Below are 18,682 nucleotides of genomic sequence, written 5' to 3'. Positions count from 1 at the left end.
GTAGTCAGCGGTTTTTATAATTGGCCGGAAGTGGTTCAATTACTGGGCGAAACGTTGCTACGCGTATACTCCTACTCCTTCTTTCACGCACACTCACATCTCTCTCTCTCTCTCTCTCTCTCTCTCTCTACGTTTTCAAACACTTTGCGCTTTAAGCCCGGAGATTTTGCATCGCGTTGGGAAGATTGATGCTCAGATGAGCGCACGCACTTACCGGCGAGAGAGAGATGGTGCACAGTACGGGCTGCTCGTAGATATATGTATAACATCGTCCAGCTATCCTCGCAGAATTTCAAAGAGCCAAATCGATCCAGCGTACACGAGGCGCGTGGGATATACACACGAGCCAGCAGCTGCAGGACTGCTGTGTGGCCGAGCAGGGACATCGAAGCCAAGTAGATACAGACATACGTACACATCTGCCCATCTATACGTATATCGTATGTACGTGTGTGTGTGTGTGTGTGTGTACGCCGAGCTTTTTCCTACGGTATTTTCGGAGTAATCAACGAGCCATTCTAACTTTTGCCACGGGTTTAAATCAGCAGCGGATAGCCAGAGCGAGCCCCACTCTCTCGTCAGATCGTACAGGATGCTCATTTTTGGATTACGGTGTACATACACACACACATGTATAGATATATAGCTATAGGTACGAGAGGATACGAATCGCTTTTCATTTCGTAGTTCGACGTATACACACGAACTGTGAGCAGCTCGAGCTGAAGTATCTTTCGGAAAACGGGTCAAAAGCTCGGCTGGAAACAATTTGCCCGCAGAGGGAGAGAGTCGAGTCGAGTCGCGCAGTCTCGTTTCTGGCGTAGATATACGTTTACGTACGAATCGATGCCTCGTCCAACAATTATCGATCTAGATTTCGAGGCAAAAATTTACTCTCGACGTTTCCGCTGATTTCCCGTCTATTTTCCCTTTTTTTTTTTACTTTCGGCCCATCGTTCTAGATTCGAAAAATGATTTCAAAAAATAAGCCTCGAATTACGTGAGTTAATTCGCAATCAGCGTGTGCTCGACGCTCTCGTGCAAGGCTCGAAATCGTGCGCCACATTATAATACAATGGTCAAGTTGAGTGACTTGGCGTCATCTATGCGTGCTTGCATTACATTCACGTGAGAGATACCTGTGCGTATGGGCGCATATCATATAGATGCGCATATCACCCCGAGGAGAACTGTAATACAGAACGAGATAGAGCTGCAGCCAGCTCCGACGCGCGAATGGCGTGGATACAAAAGGGGCGAGGCTGATGAAGGCAACTCGCGCTGCAATCAATGCTCCGTAAATGAGAGATAGCTCGTCTCGTTCTCTCTCTCTCTCTCGCTCTCTGCGGCGAAAGCTGCAGCCAGAGCGCGCGCGCGAGCGCATCACGGCATAGCTTACCAGCAGTACTGCGCCCTCTTGTCTATCTATATCAATGCTTCGGGGCTAGTACGATGAGGATGCCTTCTCTCTCTCGGTCATTCCGCGCGATGTAATTCGAACGCGACGCCAGTGAGTGAGAGAGAGGCTTGTGCTGCATTTGTAGCCTTGCATCGGGCGCTATACTCTATTTTATGTGCAATGCCCTTCTCTCTATACCTGGCACGAATTCACGCATACGATATTACCGCATAGACGTGTGCAGGCCAGAATGCGGGAGAACGAGGAGGAGTAGGAGTTGGGCCGAGACGTGCTTTGCCACGACGAGCTGCGCTCCGAGTATAAGCGTCGCCGTCATATTTACTCCGGATTCGATTAAATCGAGATTAAATGCAGCTGACGTCTAGGGGTGCTTCTCTCTTACTACGGTGACGCGCCCAGTCAGCCGTAATACCATGTATATGCTACGTACAGGCCCGTGCGCGCCCGTATATATATATATAGTAAATATACGAGCGAGCTGTACTATCGACGTAACGGCGGCAGCACACGTGTATAATGACGCGCACGCTGCAGCACGACTTTTGCATCGTATCGCAAATTCATGAGCTGTACATGGCAGCGCAAACTTGATCGGTCGACTATATGTGCACACCGCGCAGGGCTCATATTTACGGAGTCAGCTCATTTCACAGTGTATCGATGAAAAGCCAATCTTTCACGTGGACTTACTCGTAGTATGTGTGTGTGTGTGTGTGTGTGTGTGTGTGTGTGTTCGTGCTGTCTATGTTTATATGATCAGCCGCGTACACGAAGCTCGCCTGGCCGAAGAGCTATATACGGATCTTTCTCTCTTACGCGCTCGCTCTGTGAGGATTAATTAGAGTGATGGTAAAAAAGCGCACCGAGGACGAACGAGAAAAGCCGAACAAAACCACTCGAGGACTTTTAATTAAATCTAGCTTTCTCTTTTGCTCTCTTAAGGATATGGTTCAGGCAAGAGAGAGAAGAGAGAGAGGGCGCGAGAATGGGTATAGAAGAGACGAATAAGAGTTAGAAAGACGATGAGTAGTAGGTATACGCGCTGATTCGATAATTGAAAAGCTCGAGCCGCGAGTACGGGAGCTTAAATACAGATATAGCGCGGTACATGGATTTTTCCTCCGAAGGGACCGTCACCGCTAAATGGGTTGCGGGAAAGCAGCTGCCGTGGCGACGACGACGACGACACGTTGCGCTGCAATATATGAACTTTAGAAGCCAATGCCGTAAATTACGTTTTACTCACCTGCGCACCTCGCGCCCTCGTGTGTTTTTGCCCGCCCCTCGCTCTACGCGTTTACCCTCCATACAGCAGCCGAGCTATATTGTAGACACAAGCGCGCGGTCATGCCTCGGAGCTGTCTTAACGTCTTACGCGCGGTAAATATATATTACGATTCAATATTTATAAAGGCACGAGTCACGGCGACGACGCGACAAACCTCCAGCCGAAGTCGTAAAACCCGAACCGTATGTATGAGGTTTTTTTCACTTCGCATCGACGCAATCTCTCTCGCCTCGATTCCTCAAAGAATTATATAATAGAAAAATGCCGATACGAGTTGTTCGTACTATATGTTCCCACGTTCATGTTCAAAAGAAAGAAGAAGCGAGGCAGTGAATGAGGCACATAAGCGATATATAACAGACACTCGTTATTTCGACCGTTTCTCGAGTGCCGCGGCACTCCATCGTCTGCGTGGGAGTAGTATGCATGTGGATGTGTCTGTGCTTGCGAGTTGGCCCCGGCAGAGAAGTGAGAACACGACGACGCCGTCGTCGTCGAGCTAGCGAGCGAGCGACGAGCGACAGGTAAATGTATTATGGCTATGGGCGTGTTGCTCGATTCCATTATGCTAAATTATGATAATTTTTCGGCTCGTCTCTATCTGCATATATCTATATACGCACGCGTCTATGAAGGACTCTCTCGCTCATCCACAGTCCCTGCGCTGCCCTGCACAACCCCACCTTTTGCTGCACGTCGGAGGATCGAGTAGTGCAGCAGCGTGATCTATGCACAAGGATGGATAAATCATCGGACCGCACGAGTGTGTCGGTGGGTGTTAGTCCGCGCACAGTACCACCGACCGAGCCCTAACCGAGAAAAAGAGACGATCGATCGATATACGCAAGCTCGACTCCTCTCTGCATGGTATTATATATAAGCACGCCTTTTGCCAGAGCTGGCCATGGAGTAATTAGAATAAATTAAAACTCGTTAAAAGCAACTTTTCACACGCCTACACATCTTTAATCTACAGCCTGCAAGCCTCGCCAGCTCAAGCGTTCTTTTTTCGCGCCACCCCTTGACGGCTTCTCAAGGTGTTTCTTTCGAGGCGTGAAATAATTTGTTGAAAAACAAAAAGAAAAAAAAAGAACAGAGAACTATACGACAACAGCAACAACTACAACAACGAAGAAGACGACGACGACGACGACGAGGAGTAAGACGATGGATGGTCGTAAATAATTACTTAACTAGGGGAGCTACGCTGGTGGAGTGACAGGAAGAACGCGTCAAATGCAGACGTCGATATTTCAAAGCCATTAGAGCCCAATATACAAACGGCTTGCGGTGGTATTGGTGGCGGTCGTGGTGGCGGTGTTGTCAGTATATGGCAGTGTGTTGGTGCTACGAGAAAAAGTTGAAAAAGTTTTCTCGGCTCTTTTACCTTGTACATAATGGGCAATTACATTTTTTCGCTCGACCCCGTCCGTCTTGGCAGTTTCGCCTGTCATCAGCAAAATCGAATCGCACTCGCAGACGTGCACGTGCACGCGTATACACACTCACGCGTGCACTCGACTGCTGCAGCTGCATACTTGGTACCGGGTGCGACGCTATTTTAGAGTGGAAAAACAATTTGTATTTGCAGCGTGATGCTGAAGAACGTCTATTTTAATCGACAAAGTATGCAAATACAAATGTCATTAACTCGTGAAAGCTGTGCAGATTGAAAACGTCGAGAGTACTACAACAGTAGCAGCGGCAACAGCAGCAACAGCACACACAACAGTAACAGTAAGAGCTAATAATGTTTTGTCATCACTCGACTCCTTGTTCTTGAACACACTTAACCCTGTACCGCTCCAGATAAGATTAAGGCTCAAGCTTGACGATCGCAGCACATATTGCAGGCTTACGTGCACGGTGTAGCAATAATGATGATAACAATAATCATCCTTGGCGTTAGTCACATTGCTTGCGATATTTAACGAAAAAATTATGTATGGCACAACACTAAATGAGAACGATCGCGAAATTTTCGCGCATAGCAATAGGAAACTTCTGAATTCATTTCCATGGCTAATCATAACACATGCACAAGTTTTTTTCGAGTACAAGCACTTTCTTTGAATATTTTGTAATTTTTCAATTGCAGTATGTAACTAGCATAACTTTTGTATGAAGACAAGTATCGAGACCAGGTTGAGCTATTTTTTTTAGGATTTGGGTGTAGCAATAAGCAACAACATTGTATTGTAGATATTCGCATTCAAACATAAAAATTAAAGAAAGCTATTTGCCAATTAATCAACAGCGCTTTTTTTATGTGATTGCAGACCAAGGGTCTTCTTTCCGAATCACTTAACTTTCTTTCTTGTGTTATTCTTGTACGTCTACTCACTTTCTCATTCACTCACTCAAGTTGTTGAAAACTCAAAAGTTCGACAAAAGTTATAAGCTTCGACGAAGATTTTCGAAAAGTCGAAGTCACAGCTTTTCCTCCGGAACAATTAAACAAAGTAAGATGTATCTCTCATAGGAGCCCGAGGACATCATTGTTTCCACTCTGTCTCTCTCTCTCCCTCTCTTTCCGGGGCAAAGAGAGTATATCCACTGTTGAGGCGCCTTGATTAAACTAGTTTGTCATGCGCACTTGGAATAATTCACAGTCCAAGGAAACTGTTCGACTTTGGCACGCAACCTCCTTCTACGAAGAATGAGTTGCGCTCGAAGATAAACGTCGGGGCAACTATTTTTCCCGAGCCCGAATTTAACGCGTATATTTTTGAAGTAAAACTTGACGGAGGTGCACGCTTATGGTAAAGGAATTAAATCCGACCCCGTGAACAGATTGAATCGTGTGACGAAAAACTGTGTATTTATTTGAGTTTTTGTCATTCATTTCAAATTTTTACAATTCGGATTGGGCAAAAAGTATCATCTCGCATTAGTTCATCAAATTTATTTTTTCACCCGTATGTTAATCTTTGGTAAAATTAATTATTACTCATGAAAAATTCAACATCAGTATCAATTTGATGCAACTGCCGATACGTTATTTTATTTTCATTTGATTCTGCTTCCCTGCTTTTGAATTAAAAATTCCGAAGAAATGATATGAATCATTGTATCGTACTGAAAATTCATTTTAATTTGTATTTATTGCATTAAACGGAGATTATCCGGACGTAAATCAACGAAGCACCAAGGTAAATTGTTGTACAATTGAATGACAGAGTGGTGTACGATATAATTTCAAACAAAATGAATGGCATAGGCATCTGCTGTACAACAAAAATTATAATGTTCAATGTTGACAAAGGAAAAAGAGATAAATGGGAACTGATACTGAATTCATTCATATGATATTAAAAAATTTTTCTGGAGCATGCACACATAAATGTGCCTATAATATTGTTCATGAATTAAATTTTTTACTCAAAAAAGAAAAGTTGTAGAAGAAAGAGGATTGATTTTATCGAATCTGAAAGTTATTCGCTATAAAAGTTTTCAAAAGAAAGGGGAACTAAAAAAAAGAGTGAAACAGCGAAGAATCATAAAAGTCTCATCCTCATTGTATTAAGCGCAGTGCAGCGCAGTTACATGCGCAGTCTCTTTTTTACCAAACCAAATGAGTAAACGCATACTCGTATGCGAACACGCGTGCGTATAACTCGAAGTGTGTTTGTAAAAAGAAAATGGAGGGCTCCAAACTAAATGTTTCACTCGGTCGGCTGAGCTCGCTCAAGCACTGCATCGCCTGGCCTACCAATCTACTGTTCATTCATATATAGTGCGGCATAAATGCACATACACACACACTGTACTCGCTATACAATGTTCGCTTCAAAGGAGCGCACGGCGAAATTTTGTGCGTGCGAGTATGTGGATGTACGCGCACACGTATATATAAGGGATATGCGGCTGCAGTGCGGATGGGAGAAAAAGCTCTGTACGCGCGCACAGACTCACACGCGTCGTGCATGCAAAAAATGACTTTCTTTCTTTCTTTCTTTTTCTTTTTCTCCTCCAAGCAGAGAGACTAACGAAGCTGACAAGCTTTTAGAATAAAAAAAAAAATTTCTCGCGGGGTAGAGAAAGTGTATATTGCGCTTTTTTGTCGTACAGACTCGCTGTGCTTCACTCCAAGCGTGAAAAAGTATATATCTCACGAGCTTGCACCCGCAGGCCCGAGACGGTCGCGTATAATATAGGCTACACCGGGTGAAGAGTGACTAGCCAAAAAACGGTATGGTTATTATTATACTTTGATATAAGTATATAATTAGTTTATATTCCGTTAAATTTAGTTCTTTAAAATTTGACTCGAAACAACCCATATTATATACGTTGAAAGATGTTGGCCGCAGCTTTGCAACTGCGGCCACACACATATGCCGCACAAGTTAGATGTTCATTTACGATTAAAAATACTAAAAGCAAAGTATATAGTACGTATTAATCAGAGCTTTTATTTCTCTTTCTGTTCCAGGTTGGTATATTTCACATGTCGTAATCTCAGAGCCACCATATACGAGAGTTCTATACGTGAGTTTTTTGCCTCAACGAGAAAATATTCCTCAACTTGCGCAATTGCTCGCCCTCTCGAGAAAAGAGAAGAATCAATAACGGATTCTTATATGCGTTATATATATGAATTTGACGGGGACGGAATGCGAGGTGCAAAGTAGCGTAAACGAGTGCGAGTACTTTTCTTTTCTCTTTTTTTCTCTCTCTCTCTCTCTCTCATTTTTTTTCATACGTACTTATACTTTTGTCACGTGTGTTATAGTCTTGCTCGAAGCCAACTTGCGTCTTTTCTCTCTCTCTCTCGCTCATTCTCTCATGCCTACCGCAGCAACTCATCTAGGCTAGGCAACACACCCACACCTTGCAGCCACACGTACACACATATAGACACACATGCATACTTATATACGCTGGGTTAGAGAGAAGCTCTTTGCACTTTGTACTTCTTTAAAAGGCTTTTCGCGCCTTGCACGCCGTCACAACGGCATAGATGTATAGATATACCCACTCCGTGCATGTGTACATGCGCTATATGGCGTATATGCCTTATCTACCTGTATAGCAACGTGTACTTTGTGCGCGTCTTCTTCTTTTTTTTGGGAGGCTGGCGGTGTCGAGGAAAAAAAAAGTTATTAGTGCTCGTTTTCTTTTGCTGACTCATGAATTATCGAGCATTTCGCAGGCCTCGTACACATGCGCGAGCTTAGTATCAACGGGCTAGGAAACTGGTGATTTTTCAATTAGTTATATAGCGTACATAATATTCTGCATAATTAAAATGTGAGTTTATTCTGCGACTACTATATTATTGTAATTATTATTATGGTTTGTTTCTTTTTTGAAAATAATTAAAAAATAAATTGAAAGCTCGGCGAGTGAACGCAGACACTTGTATTAAGAAAGAAGAAGCTCGACACCTGAGGCGAATGAAAAAAAAAAAGAAAGAAATAACAGAGACTAAAAAGTCGTGTGCGACGCGACGCTAGAATCGACAGCAAAAAAGGCGCCAGACCATACAAAGAAAGAGAAAGAGATGAGAAGAGACACACGCCACTACGATTTCGATCATTAGAATTCAAAGTACAATTCGCCCGAGCTCTCGACGAAATCCTTGGGTTCGCTCACAGCGATTTCGTCGACGTCGACCTGTGTGTTTGTGGGCTTATATGTATGGGCGTCGGCCTGCGAAGCTCTACAGCTGTCGCTGACCCTATTTTATTTCGCTCACACCGAGTACGAGTAACCACTAGATTTTCTTCTTTCTTCTCTCTTTGCACGCCAAATTCAGTCCCACTTCAGACACGACGTGTTCTCGAGAATACACTCACACGTATAATATAGCTTCATTGTCGTCGGCTGCGGCAGTAGCAGCCACGTCGACACGATGTAAACTCGAGGCTCGTTTTCTTGAGTGGAAATTTTTACGAGCTGCGCTCATGCGCGCGAGAGTAAGAAAACGTATATAACATGCAGGGTGCGTGGCTACTATACCGATGAAGATACTTTACCTGCAATTTTGCGAATTATGGCGAAGAGACTTCTATTATTTATTTTTTCTCACTTCTTTTATACATTTACGTTGATTACTTTTTTGTTCAAGCTCCTTAACATGCCATTGGGAATAAAGCTCGAGTTTTTCTAATATATTTCGGATGACACATCAACAGCAAGATGTATTTATGCTATCTGGAGCTTTTTTTGCCACTTGCTGATTTACAAGACTCCATCTGTTGATAGAATCAAAATGCCTTTAATCGAATATGTCACTTTCAAATGCGGTAAATTCTGTTACAATGAAAAAGGCCCAATTTTAAAATATTAGTGCCCCCACTCGAACACGAGACTGTTCATTTCTACACTTATAATTTTTGAGCTGAAAATTATATATAAATTGTATACTTAATCGTAAAAGCCGGAAATTGTTCAAATCCTAACATAAAGTGTACATAAAACTCGTAAGTAAACAAATAGATCACAATCACGCTATTGTGCTTATATTCCCATAGCAAGAGTAGCATTAGGACTCGTGGAATTTTTTTGTATTCCGCCACAATCACTAAATTTGCGAGCGCTAGGCACAGCTCCGGCGTCTATACGTATAAGTACATTATATATATCGTTCCATTGAGCACAGCGCACAAACAGCCCCACCCATAAAGGCTGTGTGTAGTATCATATACGTGGGCCGGCACAAGAGCGTGGCAAGAGCTTATCTCCTAGACGCGTTGAGGAAATAATATGCTGTTCGCGCGCGCGTACGCCAGATCTATCCTGCTGTACACCCCCGGACCAAGGAAAAGGCGTGCGTGCGTGCGTATACGCAATGTTTACTGGAGCTTGCAAGCGCGTCCATGTTATCGTTCGCATAAATATATGTCCAATATGTTCCTTGCCGAAACTGTACACCTCGGAGTCTGACTCGTCTTCGATTGACCTACACAAGCAACGATAGTTCGTCCTGAAAAAATAATAATCACATATTCTTCAACAAATCTGGGCACGCAAGTTTGCCAGATCGAGCTTTCCTCAAGAAAAAGCTCACATCCTTTGAGAAGTCATAGCTCGAAGTGGTCGAGATCGCCATAATATAACGTATAATACATCGGACAAAAGACTGCACGCAGGCAATATACGCCGAGTACGGTACACACGTCGATAATCCGGGCTGTGCGATACCTTTCCCGGGCACATACATAAACGAAGCGCAGCCAAAGCGTGTTTTTACTGTTATATCAGTCTAAGCAGGCGAGCAGGCAAAAGTTAGCCGTAAACAAGACAAAAAATCGCGCCATGCGGCCAATATTGCTTGTATAAAGCTTTCCTCTCAGCTTGGCCACACACACACACACATACTCAGATTCGCTCAAAGCTTCAAACGTGTTTGCGCGATGGTGGTATATACAGGTACGTGGGCGAGGATGGTCTACGCGGGGCCGTATACAAGCGTGGCGCGTATATAATGCGCTGCAAAGCGAGCCCCGGCAGCGCAGACGATTTATTCGCAGTACGTTAGAGCCTCGGCTTCTTAGCTCTCTTTCCATATAGCACACACATACGTAGAGCGACGTACGTTGGTTGGGTATCACTAGACACTGTAAACGTGTAGGGCAGAGAAGGACACTTTGTGTGCGGTGTGTGTGCTATAGGGTGTCGAATCGTGCATGTAGCCTCGGGGCGCACTCGCTCGTCGTGCATGTGTGCGTGATTTTATCTCGAGGCGAGCTTCGTCGCGCGCGTTGTTCGCCTCATCCTGCAAGCTCACTCTCTCTCTCTCTCTTTCTCGAAAGCGGCACGGGCTATTGGAGATTACGCGCTCCATGCCTGCGCGCAATGTCCATACGATATATATAATATGTATGTATAGGCGACGCCTGAACGCTAAGTAAAGGATAAATCGGGTGGTTGGGGGGTTGCGGAGAAGGTGGAGGTGGAAGAGGAGAGTAACCGGCATGTCTGTGCGACGCTAACCGCTATTGAATTTTAATAAGCCCGCAGCTATGTGTATGCGTTCGAGCTCGGTGTCTGTGTGTGTGTACGCCGTCGCATATATATAAGCCACTGCGCTTACATTCTTATATATTCCAAACTCAATGAACTGCACCGAGAGTTGTTGCGAGCGTACGCGCGGCAGGCGAGAGGAAAAGAAGAGGGGGGGAGGCGGAGGAGGAGGTGGCCGAGCCAACGCCAAAAGTTAAGCTGCTATCTCTCCACGGTATATACGTTATGCATTATATGTGTATAGATATTTCCGGAGCTAAGTTGAGCTTACGTACATGTACTGCAGCTCACACCTGCCCCGGTTCATGATACGGTGTGAGAGGAGACAACATTTTTCTCTGTTATATTTTACAATATTTTTTTGCTTTTTTGATCTTTGAGCTAGCTCCTCTTTTGAAAATTCTTTGAAAGATGGACCACGATCGAGTCCGTGTTGATAATTTATATGAGCTTTTTTATAAACACGCTTTGAGCTTATTAAAATACTTACCATTATATATTCACGCATAAACTCATTAAAGTTTTTTTGATGGAATCTTTTGGGAATGGAGGATTTTATAACGAAATTACTAAAATGCTGAAAATTCAGTTTATAGTATTTTTGAAAGTATTCGCAGGTCGTGTAACGAGGCATACCACATAGTGGCATGATTTTTTCAGAAGTGCAGCTTTTGAAGACTTCTTTATGATGTCACGATACAAATTCAAAAGAGCGATATCAATCTGAATTTTTAATATTGAAAAATTCAAGAGTTAAATTTCGAAACTCACTTTAAAAGTTACACCGAACGCCAAGTTTTCATTATAATTATTAATATACTGTAACTTACTTTGTAATTTGAGGAATATAAAAATATCACAAAATTTTTTCACATACATTTCGAAGGTACACAACTTTTCTCAACATATATCGTCAATATATGGCTACAGCTGTTATTACTCGAGGCGATGCGCGCATCCTATATCTCTTTTTCTGCGCGAGACAACATTTTTTGCTTTCCGTGTCCGGGTGGGTTGAGCACGAGCGAGTCGAAGCGATGCCGCCGCGCTCGATATATCTATCATCCTATCGCGGCATTCGGTATTGAAAAAAAATTGCCCTTTATACTCCCGGCCGCGCTGCGAGCTCCTTGTAAGACGCGCATAGATATAAATGTGTCCGTAATGATTTAGGGCGAAACGGCAATAGTCGTTATATACCGAGGCACATCAGCAGCAGTAGTAGCAGCCGTCGCGAGACTGCAAAAGAGGGAGACTCTTTTCTGGAAAGAACGCGTAGCTCTCGCGATACTAATTGGCAGCGATAAAACATTTCCTCGACGCTTACCTCTCCGCAAAGAATTTCATCCAGCGATTGACAGAGCACAGCAGCAGCAGAGTAGCAGCAACTGTACCCGAGCCAAGAGCTTTTGCTACATGTATAGCTGTGGCTTCGTCGAGGAGCGAGAACGTTTCTAATCAAGCTCGTCCGCGCGCAAGAGGATAACATATCGCATCTCCGCGATCGCGATATATTTTCTCTCGCGTGGCTTCCAAAATGAAATTTCTTCAAATGCGCTGGTAGTATAGCGTCGATTAGCACGCGTGCACACGCCAGCTGTACAACAGCGAGCCAACTCGAGCTATAGACCGAGAGAGAGAGAGAGAGAGACATTTTCCCGAGCTCGTCGAGTGCACCGCACGTGTATACCTATACGTAATGGGGATCCTGACGGTTACACATAGCACATCGTGAGCTAGCGACAAACTCGGGAAAAGGTAATAATATATAGGAGAGAGAGAGAGAGAGGGAAAGAGAGAGAGCTTGCAGCAGTTATACGGAGGGCGAGGCGAGGGAGACTATCCGCGCGCTGTAACGCGGTAAGGGCGGGATCGAAAGCTGCGCTCTCGGGGCCTCGCTGCTGCTTTACTGCCTGGCAGGAATGTAATACTCGGGGCCGGGGGTGGGTGAGAGCGAGAGAGAGAGAGAGAGAAAGAGAGCTATACAGAGAGCTCGACGGCATGTATCGTGTACCAGTGCAGCAAAAGCTAAAGAGATGCTGCTGCCGCTGCAACAGACCCTACTGCAGGCGATCTACATCTATATGTACGTACGCGCGCGATACAAGCTCACTGTCTGCCGCTGAGTTACAGAAAGTTTTGGTAATTTTCGCCGCTAACTTTATGCAATTTTTGCTTAATACTTGCTACCCTCCCACCCGGTGTGCACGCAGGGCTCTCCTCGACGCTGCTGCACGTTATATTTCCAGCATTGCGCGCGACCACCTCGAGTGTTTTTTTCAATGTTTACACGACCGCCTCGTTCAAAGTTCAACTTTTCTCTCTCCCTCGCTCGGTATTACATGGAGGTCTAGCGGGTTGGCGGCGGTATAATATATTTTACCAACTCGCACGGCGCGGCGCTCTGCTGCTGCCTCGACTATGTTTTATCTCATAATTTCGTTTCATTTGCATTTTTAACTTTGCAATTTATCCCAGTTTTGTGTTATCATTTTTTGATAATTATTTTACATTAAAAAAAAAAAAAAAACAGTGCCTGGAATCTAATAAATTATGTTGGTTCTGACAACGTTTAGCAGCAAGATTAAGTCTTGCATAATGAGAGAATTTATCTAGCTAAGAAATTTAAGGCTCCGTTACTGATACTTTTGATCAAAATTTGAAAAAAATTAAGTTATTACTCTTAACAATTTGAATTACAATTACAAATTGAATCTAATAAGAGAGTCAATTTTTTATTAAATTTGCTTATACATAGAAGTTACTTAAACCTCAATGTATGTATAAAATCAATCAAGTCATTAGGCATTGACTTCTAAGAAAATATTTTTTAATGTGTATTGGCTAATAATGTATAAAATTTGAACATAATTCTGAATAATTATAAGCAATAATAAATGCATGATCTTCACTATGATAGGATTTTGAAGTACCTACTAATTACATTCAATATATTTCAATGTAAAAATGTAATCAGAAAAGACATTTGTCCCTGATATTGACAACCAGAAGAAACTGCAATACGTAAATGTACACATGAAATCAAAAAAGTCATTAGTTATTGACAACTAAGTCCAATCTAGTAAAACATACAATTCACTTACAACATGTGTAAGCAGCGATAATGATTATTCAATTAGATTCTAATAATTATAGAAATAATTTTTTTTGTAGACTAATACGTTTGAAGATAATAATGGTATTGAGCTGGGGGAACTTATATGTCAATAATCTATAATGTTCAAGGAATCATCAATAATCAGCAGTATTACATAAATGATTGACATTAAAACAATATTATTATGCTAGTAGTTATTGTACTAGCATGTAAGTAGATAGTAATAGAAAAGGTTTAACAAATAAATTGTTACACCATTGCTAAATTAAATATTACTCATTATTCATGATGAAAATAATTTTTCTAAGCTATACAAAAATAATAAATCACTTATCATTATCACTCGAATAAAAATCCCAATGTAATTTCAGTCACTTTTTTCACAAATGTTTGAAAATATTCAGAAATTTCCCTCGGGTCATTTCTTTTGACTCTTCAACTCCTAAAGAAAAAGTTTCATCCAAAAGTTTTTTGGCTTCTAAAACTATTTCTTCCTTTGACAACTGACTAAGGCGATAAACTTTGTTCATGTCCTCTTCATCTAATGAAGTATTAAACGATGGACAATCAGGCTCTGGTAAATGGCGCGCAATAAATTTATTAATGCATTCTTCTGGCCATAAATCTGGCGATGCTCTGTCTAATTTTTCCATGCTCATCAAACTCTCTTCGGTGATGCTTGTTTCCGATGTCTCCTCATTTGAGTTTTCTGTGAATTCTTCAGCATTTTCAGTTTCCATTACCACTTCCATTTTAATTCTACTTAACAGTTGAGTTAATTGAATAATCTGTAAAAATCAATTTCCTTGTTAAGTTTCTTTTGACTCATTTAATAAAGTTCATGACAAAGCATGATTGTTATGCTCATCAAAAAGTGAGGTTAACCATAAGTTTCAAGTAAACGTAAAACACATGATCAAGTACTTGCATTGAATTACTATAAATTAATGTAACTTATTGTAATAAAAATCAAGTTAAGCATAACATTATTTAGTTTAAATAGTATTGGACTCAAAATTTAAAAATCAAAATGCATGAATTTCGTACCTGTTGCTAACAATGATTGTTGATGTCTATACAATGCTGTATAGTTTATAAAATACAGTTTTTACAGCAAAAAAGTGTAGCGGCTGATACGACACGTGCGTATCGAACAAAACAGTCAAAATATAGCATAAACTTTTATAAACAACTCAATAAATCCACACATCGAATTGGTACACGTTAAATACCTACTGTGTTTATCTTTTCGAACTGACTGGCGCGCAACGCACGCGGCGTGCCTTTAGTCTCGTGATGGTGCTGCCGGCTGCTGGAGATCAAGATCATTCAGCGATGTTCATGCCGGTCAGCAGACAGCATTGATAATAACAAATAAATAAATATTCGAGCTCAGCTGCGATCGCGCGACTTAAAAATTTTATCGACATTGAAATAAGTATGTCTCGTTTCGAACTTCGATTGTTCTCGAGTCTAAATAATGCACGACATCATTGTTATGGATTGCTATAGTTCCAAACATAAACATAGAGTTTAAATTATCGCAAGCAGTTCTTACGGGCTGATTCGTGCAAACATAGCAAATCACTGTCCTGATAATTAAGTGTGATAGTCATATTTTCTAATGACAATTGTTTAAAAGTTAAAAGTTAGTAAAATAAAGTTAATATAAAAGAAAATATTGTCTTTAAACATGGTATGTTCGTACCCTTTGGTTTTTATGTTAATATTTTTTATTGATGGTTAAAATAATAATTTTTTCTTAAGGCTTCAATTTCCAATACAACAATTTGCCCAAAAAAAAGTATTGAAAATGGAGTAAGGGGTCTTAAATTAGCAATGCTTGGTGATTATGAAGACGCTATAAATGCATTTGTTGATGCTTTGTACTATGATTGTGACATAAGGCATTACTTGAATCTTTGCAATTGTTTTATACGTCAAAAAGAATTTAAACTGTAAGTTACTGATGTTGACTTTTCAAAACTTGTTTAGTTGTGAAAAATTTTATAAATTATTGCCAATATTTCAGAGCAAAAGATTATGCAAAAGAAGCCCTAAGTATTTTAAAGCAATCAAACAGTCCCATGACATCTAAATATAAGTTTTTGACACAATTTATAATGGGACAAGCTCATTATGGCCTGAAGGTAAGATTTTCTATTTTAAGTCCGTTAGGTTGAAAATCAAATTATAATTTTCTATTTTCAATAGAATTACAAAGAGGCTGAAGTAGAATTTTCCAAAGCGTTTGCTTTATTTCCAACGAGTAGACAAGTTGCAAATTATTTGAGATGTGTCAAAATACAACAAATTCTTGATTTTGGTTTCTCATACAAAGACGCAGTCAAAGCTTTAAAAAATTATCCCAATACAGAGGTAAATATTTCAGATTTTATTATCTTTTTAATAAGTAATTGTTTTATTGAAAAATTATATAAACAGGAAGCAATTAAATTTCTCTATAAATCGAATCCAAATTCTAAAACAAAAGAGCTGGAAGAAGAATTTTCACATTCAGATTGTGATGACTGGGTTTTTGATTCAGATGAAGATGAAAATTTATTAGATTTCTGAATAAACTTTAAATCCGATACGGTTCATACTTTCAAAGAGTATCTATAAATAAGTATAGTTAAAACCATTAATGAGGTATGATTATTTATGCTAAGAACCTGTTAAACATTGAAAAGCATGACTCAAAAGTTTCAATAATTATTTTCTATAGATAAGCATGAAGAATTTAAATAGTCATTATAATTAATTTTGTTATATGAACTTTTATAGCTTTAAATTGAGCTTCATAACAAAATATACTATATTAGTTGGAGAAATATTGAATTTAAAATTACCAAAAACAATAACATACTAGTATCAAAAATAATATTTATAAAACTAAGTAAAACTGTCTGAAATAAATACCAAAATTTTTGTCTTCTCTAGCTTATATAATGAAAGAAATGTTATTTATGAGATAATGTATGCAATGAATTTAATTCATTATCATTTTGTTACCAAATAATGAAAGAAATGTTATTTATGAGATAATGTATGCAATGAATTTAATTCATTATCATTTTGTTACCAAATAAACTAGACTTATAATGAATACCATGATACTGTGAGTAACAAATACTTTTGAAAATATATATTATTTGTACCTGTGACTAATGACTATGAGTGAGGGCTCATTTTAAAAATATTTCTTGGAATTTTTTCACAAGAAGCTTTTCTCACGTCTTTGATATAGATTGGTTCTAACATAGTTTTCAATGACTTTTATGGCTTCACTAATGGGTAATTTCGCGTCATTTATAATAAGTAATTGCACCACTCGCAATCTCACACAGCCCAAATCGAATCATATCTTCGGCGAAAACTCGTCAGACGGACGAGACGGATATTCATCGGAATTGTGTGTGCTTTACGAACATCTCGTGCGGCGCGGCGGTCATCGAACTCGCGCGCACGACACAGTCCGACCGATCACTCGGGAGAAATATCGGTTAGAGGAATTGGGTCGGCGGTGCTCGCGCCCTGCCACCGAGACCTAATTAAGATATGGTCGGGACTGCGACGCCTACAGCGGCACATGCATGATACACACAGCCTCGCGTAGGGAATCTGCGCTGCGGTGCACAGATCAGCTGCGCAAGCTCGTGAACAATATCCAGGGTAATTGCCGTAAGCTCGCAAACGACGAAATTCGAGTCGAGCAGTTCGACAGTTTCGGCCCCTGACGTTGATTGAAGGAGTGATTTTCGGTTAATTAGCTTTCCCGTTTCCCCCGGCCGTATATAAATGGATGATTATCGAAAAATGCAAATTTCATGTTTAGCCTTATTTAGAGTACTTAACATTCAAGTGTCTACATAATCGAATATTCAAAAAGTATTTTTTGATTGATCATCAATTTATAAATTTGTGCTTATTCGACGCTTTGTTGCAGTATGCGTGTATTATCAAGGTGTATTAAATTAAAATAAAATTAAAGACTTTGTACTGTCAAATCACTCGAAGTAAACGTCACTCGGTGACATTAAACTATATTAGAGTTTTACATCCCGTAGTCACAGTTCCTTCGAACGAAAAAGATAGCAGTACTCGATGATTACTATATTGACGAGCGACGCGGAAAATCAAAGGCTCCTTGAGTTCTCTCTGAACGGTGTCTCGGTGGCAAAGCTGTAACGGCTATACGTACACGTTACATACGCACATAATCCCTCGTACGACGTGCATAGTTGCAGCCAAAGCGCAAAACAGCGATCCGCGAGACGAGTTGTACACGTCGTCGACAGAAAAGCTCGGAAGCTCGATCGCGCGATAAAGCACACACCTACTGCAGCTAAAATGCGTATAACTGTACAGCATAAACGTTGTGGCTACGGGGCGCGGCGCAACAGATCTCGATTGGCGCGCTCCATCGATCTTGTACAGCTCTCGATCGCTTTTAACCGGTGTGAGAACCGCCTCGTTAATCCTTGCGGCTTATAGTACTACTGCTGCTACGAATCCTGCGTGTACTTTAACAGGAAATATAAAAGTCCAATTGCGATCGGAGCCAAGAATTTATCTTCTTTGAACAAAGACCGTTCGCGGTTCTTATATACACACGTTATACGTACAACGGCGGCCGTGTACGCTCGCGCGTCGGCTTTATACGTGTTCGCCTCGGTAATCGATGGATATCAGGTACACCCACACAAACACAAACACACATACTTTTACCGTTATAGAGCTTGCAAGTTTTCGTAGGTTTCGTAGTAGCTTTTCGGGTGCGTGTGTGTGCACGCGCTTATATAATAATAAAGTACGCCCACGCCCAGTAGTCAACGTGTGTGAGTGTGTGTGTATATAGAGCGCAGCAGCAGTCTCCTCGACA

The 18,682-nt window shown here is 41.1% G+C and overlaps 2 protein-coding genes across 3 annotated transcripts; one reads left to right on the top strand and one right to left on the bottom strand.

Moving 5' to 3' along the window:
- Positions 1–14,058: 14,058 nt before the first annotated feature.
- LOC106660140 (protein lin-52 homolog) lies at positions 14,059–15,071 on the bottom strand. Its single transcript, XM_014382988.2, has 2 exons — positions 14,845–15,071; positions 14,059–14,585 (listed from the first exon to the last, which is right to left on the bottom strand). The coding sequence occupies exon 2, from the start codon at positions 14,547–14,549 to the stop codon at positions 14,178–14,180; it is 372 nt and encodes a 123-aa protein (XP_014238474.1). The 5' UTR covers positions 14,550–14,585; positions 14,845–15,071; the 3' UTR covers positions 14,059–14,177.
- An 88-nt stretch (positions 15,072–15,159) lies between these two features.
- On the top strand, positions 15,160–16,906 carry LOC106660137. 2 transcript variants are annotated; one of them, XR_001339573.1, is made up of 6 exons: positions 15,160–15,493; positions 15,565–15,755; positions 15,830–15,947; positions 16,012–16,176; positions 16,243–16,449; positions 16,526–16,906. XR_001339573.1 is itself a non-coding variant. In XM_014382986.1 (5 exons), the coding sequence occupies exons 1-5, from the start codon at positions 15,491–15,493 to the stop codon at positions 16,372–16,374; spliced, it is 609 nt and encodes a 202-aa protein (XP_014238472.1). In that variant the 5' UTR covers positions 15,160–15,490; the 3' UTR covers positions 16,375–16,517. The 2 variants fall into 2 exon arrangements, 1 of the variants encoding a protein (XP_014238472.1); XM_014382986.1 differs by lacking the exon at positions 16,526–16,906 and having other exon boundaries at positions 16,243–16,517.
- The last annotated feature ends 1,776 nt before the right edge of the window (positions 16,907–18,682 follow it).

Source organism: Trichogramma pretiosum, unplaced genomic scaffold (genome assembly GCF_000599845.2).
Source record: "Trichogramma pretiosum strain Unisexual culture from Peru unplaced genomic scaffold, Tpre_2.0 scaffold29, whole genome shotgun sequence".
In the NCBI taxonomy this organism is placed as follows: Eukaryota; Metazoa; Arthropoda; class Insecta; order Hymenoptera; family Trichogrammatidae; genus Trichogramma; species Trichogramma pretiosum.
This window is presented reverse-complemented; position numbering and strand designations above follow the sequence as displayed.

Excerpts from the sequence above, each read along its gene's own strand:
- LOC106660137 (XM_014382986.1), top strand. Across the intron at positions 15,948-16,011 it reads AAGCTCATTATGGCCTGAAG|AATTACAAAGAGGCTGAAGT; the intron begins GTAAGATTTTCT and ends TATTTTCAATAG. Across the intron at positions 16,177-16,242 it reads AAAATTATCCCAATACAGAG|GAAGCAATTAAATTTCTCTA; the intron begins GTAAATATTTCA and ends TTATATAAACAG.
- LOC106660140 (XM_014382988.2), bottom strand. The coding sequence starts at position 14,549 with ATGGAAGTGGTAATGGAAACTGAAAATGCTGAAGAATTCACAGAAAAC.